This window comes from Geospiza fortis, unplaced genomic scaffold, assembly GCF_000277835.1.
Source record: "Geospiza fortis unplaced genomic scaffold, GeoFor_1.0 scaffold450, whole genome shotgun sequence".
Taxonomy (NCBI): Eukaryota; Metazoa; Chordata; class Aves; order Passeriformes; family Thraupidae; genus Geospiza; species Geospiza fortis.
In genome coordinates, this window is record NW_005054416.1 from 646,420 (window position 1) to 654,916 (window position 8,497).

Consider the following 8,497-nt stretch of genomic DNA (forward strand, 5'->3'; position numbering starts at 1 on the left):
TCTGTTAGCCAAAATTGTTATTCTTAAACCTATAATCTATCCCCTGTGCTCACTAATTTCTACCCATGCCCTGTTGGGTTAAACAATACAGATCATTACATGAAGGTAGATTTATCTTCCAAATGCACACAAAAGAAATTCTAAAACTTGCAAAATGTAATGCAAACTTACCAACTCTATTCCCTGTGGAAAAGGAGTGTCTTCCCAGTCCTTCTGGGGAAATCTTTGTATTATTTTCCCCAAACCTTCTGTTTTGAAAGATAAAATTCAATTACTTTAAGGCAAACTGGTGGAACTGAAATCACCATACATTTGAGAATATTTTCCAAATACACCCAATATTATTAAGCTTTTCACCACAAGAGGCAGAACACACTCCTCAAATGTGTCTTGCAACTCATATAATAAATAAAATCTTAACATTTTCCAGCAGTAACACCAGGAATCACTACATGAAACGAAGATACAAGCTGCTTCCAGCCTCTACCTCTCATGTTTTCAAAATGATGATGATTATTGATAATTTTGGTCTCTTTCTATAAACAGCAGTGAGTTTAATATCATGGATAATGTGACATTTAAAAAAGAAAGCAATAGTTTCTCAAGAAGCAGTCTTCCAAGAGAAGCCTATATCTATAGATTAACATAAATCTGCAGATTAGAACCCCACATGATTAATCCAGGACACAGTAACTCTGGGCCAGTATTTCTCACTGATTTCCTTGCACAAGTCAGCAGTGGTTTTCCACACACAAAGATGTGAAGAAAAGCTGGTAATTTCTGGTAACTTTTCTGATGCAACGCTCTTTTTTTACATGTTCCTTTTTTTGGAAGCAACAGTGCTATAGATCAATTTTGGAAACACCACAAATACCCCACAATTGTAGCACTGCGTCATCCTGAAGGGCCCAGGAATGCACATACAAACAGCAGTTTTGTTCTTCACCTTCTGAAATCCTGCAGGAAATCCTGGAAAAACCTTTCCCTGATATCCAACCTAACCTCCCCTGACTCAGCTTGAGGCCATTCCATCAGTTCTGCTGCTGTTCACCAGAGAGGAGATTATGAAGAAGCTGTAACTTCAACGGCCCCATGTCCCTTTCCACAGGGCTCCTCTCCAGGGTGTCTCATTCTTCAGTCTGTCCATACATCAATGACAAAACTGAAATTTGCAATCATTTAAAATACCTTTTAATAGCCGACCTGTCCTATCTAATTGAATAATCTTTTCTGTAAAGTGCTATCACAAAATGTTGAGATTAGGCATTAAAATTGTTAAATATTTTCTTGTCAAAGACAATCTTCTCAAAGCTGTACTCTGATATTATGAAGCAGTCCAATTGATGTATTAGTAGTAGCAGTCCATATGTGCTGCCTCCTCTGCAGACACCCAGGCAGCAGCAGTGAATACATTACTCTCCTGGCTTTACCATAAAAAACCATTTCAGTCTGACACAACTCAAGTCTGCTAGCATAAATCAGTGTTACAGTGAAAAGAAAATAGGCTTCCTCTAAGCTTCCTGCTAATTTACAGTTTGAGTTTGCTGCTATCTTAAAACCCACAAAACATCTTACAAGACATTAAGGCAGAACAATCTGGTGGGTTAGTAGGAAGAATTTTCTTCAGTTTGTGCATATTTACACTTAACATTCTGTGACTGTTCCTTGGGAATAATCTCAGAGCAGATGTTCTTGGTGCAATGGCCATACAAACTACAAGGAGTGAAAGTCCCAAAAGCAATCTGAGCCCCAAGGTAGCACACAGTGTGACTGCCAAGGGCAGCCTGCTGGTGGACTGCAGTCACACAGGGTCAGCTGGGAGCTCTGTGCATGGGGTCAGCAAGTAAAAGCCAAGGAAGTATCACATACTAGAGGAGCTGCAGAAATGCTCAGAAGGCAGAGCCAGGATGTGCCAGAGCCTGAGGAACACATACAAACATGGCTCCAGCTGCAGTTTGTGTAAGGGAAAGGAACTCTGTTAGACTGCAATAACTGAACAGGGTCACCAGTCACTGATCCACTGTTAAGTGTTCCCCTCATGTACTCTACCAAAGCATTTCCATTCCTTTCTGCACACAGTGGCAGTGACTGTGGAGTAGGTGACTGCACAAAGGGGCTGCTCCTTCCCTGACTCAGGGTCAGAACTTCTCCCCTTGCTGAGATAAAGCCTCAAATTACCACATTATCTGCTTATCCTAAGTCATATCTCTGTCAAATCTCTTCTTCCTCCAGTTCTAGGGCTGGCAGGTGGCACAAAGAGACAGCAAAAAATGCACCCAAGGCAGGGGTGAGCACAAACACCCTCCAGGCAGAGCCCAGCCTGAAGAAAGGGCAGAAGGACTGAGCTGAACAGAGCTACCCAGACTCCTGGAAAAGGAAGTACCAGAGAGTCACAGCAGCAAACAGTCCCTGCTATGTATATGCTCCCCAAGTTTCTCTGTGGGAACACCGGTGACTTTTCTAAATTCTGCATTCAGCTTACAAGAGACTGAGACCTCTGACACTACCAACTACAATTATAAATAATGATATCCAGGAAAGTAGCTCAAAACTTCTTCTGCTTCCTCATGTCCTGAAGCTATCAATCCTTCTAGTTCTCCTTTTACTTGACTGCTACAAAGACTCTCCCTACATTACAGAATAGAAAGCTCTTGATTCAGAATTGAGAGATGTACACTTTCTTTTAGAAGTTTTTAATAGTTTCTCCTTTATGTCAAAAGCTTATCAGGTTTTTTAGGTGGCTTTCCTTAGAAGGCCACAAATGCTGGCCACAAGTGTTAGAGTTTCCTGCGTGCAATTCCATTTTGCTTTCAAGAAGGATTCTAAACCTCCATAGGCATTTCCCTGAAGAAAATGATGTGCTGCTGAGTATTTTCAGAAAGCCACACTAACTTCTCATTCTGCCTGAGCTTGCACTTCAGGTCACCTCTGGGACCAAAGAGAAGCCACTCCACACCTCCCAGGGAGCAGCTCCCTCCAAGAGGTGCAGCACCAGGTCCCTCCTCGTGTCCCCAGACCCAGCCTGTCTCCACTGCTGGGAAAACACTTGGAAACCAAAAACACTTTTTATCTACCTCTAGTTCAGGCCCAACTGATTTGGTACCTGAGTTCTCAAATAACTTAGATAAGGACCCTCCTTCAGAACAGCTCACAGAAGCCTCACAAACACTCCAGGTATTAAACAGACAAACTTCAGGCCCACAGCAGTAAAGCTGAATCTTCAGGAAACCATTGCCTTAAATACAGAGAAAGACTAACATTTTCAAAAAGTTCATGGAACAGTACACAAAGGATGTATCACAGATATGCAGCATTTTAAAGGGGGAAAAAAAGGGAAGTGTGTTCAAGATATGAGCATTAGAAAAGTATTCACATCCATCAGATATGAGTAAAAAAATAAAAACAAAACACCAACAGAAAGAGCACTGTTAATCCTTCAACAGAAAGGTCCTGTGATACAGATTTGTAAATCTACTTATAATGCATAAAATCTAACTATTTCACATGATTTCTTAAGTTGAATACAATACAGATAGGTAGGAAACACTCTTTCCATCCCACTAAAATTTGGTTTGGCTTAGGGGGGGATTGTTGGCTTTGCTTTTTTAAATGAATCTGCACTCCTTCAAAATTAGGGCAATTCTTCACAATCTCAGTGTTTTCTATGTTTGCAATCACAAGGCAGAATTCATTATAATTTGATACATTTGAAAAATAAATAAAATTATTCTTTTCAATTGCAAAAGTTACTGAACTGCAAGTTGCCTTCCTTGGGAAAGGTTTAGACCCAGAGCACTTGAAAGGATCTCCTGTGCAAGAGAAGACCCAGCAGCTGCAGTTCCTTTAATAACAAGCCCAGTCCAGTACCATATGCTCACCACATTTCCCCAACACTTCATACTGCAATTACTGTTGATTCTCTGTTGACATTTTTCAATACAATCAGCAAAATAACAGCAGAATTACAGTAAGTCCCTAAATCCCATGGTTTGGGGTAAGGGGGTGTGGACACTATCTGCCTTCAGCTGACTTTTATTAAATCATCCAACTTTCAGCAGAGCAGTTGTCTCTGAAGATAACAGATTATTCAAGAGGTGGCTGCAACTCAACACCCAAGTGAATTTGCATTCTTGACTGCTTTAGCACAACAGGAAGAAACAGAAAAATATCAGGTCATGGGATTTCAACAACTATCATTTGTTTCAATATATGCTACTGATAACCACTGACAACTTTGCAAAAATATTGAAATCACATGAGGAAAAAAATTATAAAGGTGATTCAGATTTTCCCATTTAATAACTTGACATTTTGACCACATTCCCTTGAATCTGCATCTAGTCTTCTTTCAAGCCCCTTTTAGTAATTCTTAACACTCAAAGGACATTCCCTCAGTATTCTGGTGAAATTCCTGTTAACTAAAGTTAATTAAACAAATGTCACACCACATTAAAAACACGCACACAGTGAACATCAGTAGCAGCCTCCTCAGTTTGGGCCTGATAGTATCTGCTCTACAGACCTACCAAGATTTCAGAGGTTTTAAGAACATTAGGAAGATTTTCTTCATGGAAGGGGTGGTTAGAAACTGGAATAGGTCACCCAGGGAGGTGGTAGGGTCAGCATCCCTGGATGTGGCACTCAGTGCCATGGTCTGCTCGGCACTGTGGTGTTGGGTCACAGGTTGGACTTGATGATCTCAAAGGTCTTTTCCAATCTAAATGCTTCTGTGAACTGATTAACTCATTAACACTCATTAACACTGACACCTTGTTTCTGAAATGGAAAAATAGTTCATGGCAGTGTCAATTCAGTTCAGAGAGCCACAGCCACCAGGAAGAGCCCCTGTATCAGCAATGAAAGAATGTTTGTTTTTTGGTGTCCTTTTGAATAACCTGCAAGCTGCCCAAAACCATGGGTGGAAAAACCATCATCAAGACATGGTGGAAAGCCCATGGCTAGCACTGCTCTCTGAATTCAGAGCAGTCAGACAGAAGCTTCTGGAGGTTTTTGAACCACTTCAACTCAGATGCACTCCAGACATCACTCAGACAACAATCTACTAAATGCAGTATTTGTGTGTGCACAGAGCACAACTGCACATTAACAGCATGGTCCACGTAAAACAGAAATTGCTCTCATTATTAATTATATATACAACACATGCCTGGCAGTAACAAGAGACATATTTCTAACAGAACTACTGCCATTATTATTACTGTTGTTATTAAACACTCATATTGTTATCTTAATGGTCATTTGTCACCATCATATTTTCTGGAAAAATCCCCTGGCCCAGGATTCTTCTCTTGGGAAGCTGAGAAGCCTCAGAGAAAAAGGAAAATAATATTATCTCATTTGCTTCTCCTGTGTTTTGCTGCTTTGGAATGTGTTTGGAGATTGTTTATCCAACAGGTGATTGTTTCATTGGTTTCTGGTGTGAGTTGTTTTCACTCATTGGCCAATCAGTGCCAAGCTGTGTCAGGACTCTGGAAGGAGTCACAATTTTTCATTAGTATCTTTTAGCTTCTCTAAGCATCCTTTCTGTATTCTTTAGTATAGCATTCTTTAATACAATATAGCATCATAAAATAAAAAATTAGCCTTCTAAGAACATGGAGTCAGATGCATCATTCCTTCCTGCTACAGGGAACCCTGCAAATACAAGGCTCATTCTTACAAAAGCAAAGCTATTCCTGTATTTCAACTGAATTGCAATTTTTTTCTTTCATTTTGCTGTAAAGTTTTGTTGCGTAAAGTGAAGTACAAAAGTTGTGAAAACATTGCAGCCATTTTTCAGAATTGTAATTTGGCACCTACAGCAATGAACTGCATTTTCATTTTCACTAAAGGTGCCAGATTAAAAAAATCATTATCATCCTCATCCAATAGTTATGCTGCCTTTAAGAGGGCTTAACTCCTTAATCCATTAAGAATCACAGTTGACCACAAAATAAATTAGGCTTCAAATTATCAGATGTATATTCTTGCCCATGTATAGTACACACACCAAGTGAATTGCCAAGACCAAACCCCAAATTTCAGCCTCCAAGAATTCTGAACAAGCAGCCTATACCTTAAGCTACTAAGGGACAAGCAACTTTTCTTCCCAGCTAACTTCCTCTCATCTGCCCTCTTTATCCTTCTCCTTTTCCCATCTTTTTCTTTAAACAGTACAAACATGCAACACATTAAAATTCTGGCATAATTTGCTGGTTCCTGAACCCTAGTCCCCTAAACTCCCTTCTTATATAAATCTTTCCCCATGAAAGGTCACATGCCATCTCTTGCTCGCCCTTGAAATTCCAGAAGCAAGCTGTTCATGTAACTTACATTCCAAATTAATGAGGACTGTGATACACTCTGTCTTTTCACTCACAAACCCCTGATAAAAATGCATCTGAGCACCAAGTATTGTTAACATGCAAAGCTTTGAGTGGAAGCACTTTGGTGATCTGTTACAAAAGGTATCATTTCCAGGCCTGAAGTAGAAACAACACATCACAAGAACATCAGTTATGCCACGGAAAAATTTTTTAAATGACCACTGTAGATGTAAATGTGATGTAAAGGTAAGAAATAATTTCAGTTATTCAGAAGTACAACTTTACATGTTCAGAGTTAGGAACACACTGTCAGTGTGAAAGAGGCACAGGCAGGTGGCAGAGCACAGAACCTCTGAACCTTTTCAAAACAGGACCCAGGGCTAAAGACATCACTAAAATCTGCTCTGAAGTAAAATTCTTTTTATAGCTAGGTTCTTAACTTGAACCTTGCAGGAGTTTTAAACTATTCAAGATTCTTATCACTTTAGGTGTTTTGGAAATGCTTTTCATGGAAGCATGAAGATAACTCATGTTCCATCTTGGAAAGAGAAAGGTACCTGAGGCCTCCCTGTACCTTCATAAACATTACTACAGAAATCTTGATGCCAGAAGACAGAAAATACTACAGAAGATATGCCCATTTTAACTCAGTCCCTACACAGAAGGCAGTGCTGAAACAAAAGGGAACAAGAAGCCAAAGGAGAGCTAAAATTAAACACCTATAAAGAAAAAAGTTTCTTTGATAGGCCTAAAATACATGAAATTCTGAAAAAAATCTGTCCAACCCCACCAGCACACCACAGACCATGTGCATCTTTAAAGTCTGGACATGGAAGTTTACCTTAAGAGCATTTAATTCCGATTTATTCAAGAGAGTAAAGACTTCATTGCAGCCTATTGTCACTAAAGTTAGACAAAATGCTGGCACACTTAGGAATGAAAACAGACTTCCCACCACGACCAAGGACACTCTTTGTACAACTGGCACAGCTCAGAGTCAGTTTTTCTGAACCAGGTCAAAGAGATGCACACAACAATCCAACAATCCTGGGAATCTGAACAACAGCCATTCTGCAGGCTGGCAGTATCATCAAGGATGCAGCAAATAATGGGATAAGGCAACCCTCAGGCTCTTTTCTTTGTAAACAGGAAAAATTTGCTGAACTTAGCAGAGAAAAAAAAAAGTAGCATTTCAATCTTCCTCCAAATGTACTGGCACTGCAGTCAGGACTACCTGAAATACTTGGGATGGTCCAAAACCCTGAATGTCTTGGTATTTGATTTTTGTACTTTTGTCATTTGCAGAGCACAAAGAAAGGGATGTACAAGAAACAAGCTCAATCATTACCACCCAAACCATAGACTGGCATCTTACTTGCAGGCTCATCCTCCCCACTATTGCAACAGATATTCCTCTAGGCAGGCCAACATTTTCCTTTCTCCTGGCTATCAAAAATCACTTCTGTGATTTGTAAATAAAGGAGGGAAAATATTCTAGCTTGTATTCTAATTAAGGTAAAGTGGGAATATGGCAAAACATGCCATATCTCATTCCACTAAATCCACTAAAGTTGGTGTTTTTCTGAAGGGAGGTTAGCCACTGGTACTCTAAAATAGATCTTGTAGGGGAAATTCATATTTAGGGATGAACTTCGTGCACTGAAATTGTATCAGTGCCAAGTGAAATGAAAACAGATAAATATCATAAAAAGCAGAAGAGGAAGGAAATGGAGGAAAGGGAAGCAGAATGAGGAATGAATAGGGATGTTACAATCAGCACCACAGGTTAGAGGCCCATTGAGCTGCAGCAGCAGTGTCCCTCTAACCAGGGATTTGGTCAGCCAAGCCTCCCCCAGCATCCAACCCTTGTGAAGAAACGTGCCCAATGCCACAAACTCAGTACTATCCTTGGAAAACTGTCCTGCAAAGTGCTGCCTCATGCTGAAGGCCACTTCTGAGAACAAAACCTCAGTGACCAGTGGCAATGAACTCACTGGCACTTTGCAGAGCTCTGTAAAATGTGACAACGTGACTTGGCTGCTGTCGCATCTCTCGTCTTTAAGAACCTGAGTGGGAACTCCTGCACAGGCACGAGCTGTCCTTTGAAAAGCTTTTCTGGCCTTCACCTGTGGAAGTGCCAGCTGCTCCTGAAGAGCCATTTTCATACCAAC

General features: G+C 40.3%; 1 protein-coding gene across 1 annotated transcript in view; it reads right to left on the bottom strand.

Moving 5' to 3' along the window:
- SBF2 (SET binding factor 2) overlaps positions 1-8,375 on the bottom strand; it is a 196,342-nt gene extending 187,967 nt beyond the window's left edge. Inside the window, exons 1-2 of the mRNA XM_014309240.2 lie at positions 8,321-8,375; positions 172-248 (exon numbers count right to left, since the gene is read on the bottom strand). Coding sequence (XP_014164715.1) covers positions 172-248; positions 8,321-8,375 — 132 coding nt within the window. The remainder of the gene's footprint in view (positions 1-171; positions 249-8,320) is intronic.
- Between the last annotated feature and the right edge of the window lie 122 nt (positions 8,376-8,497).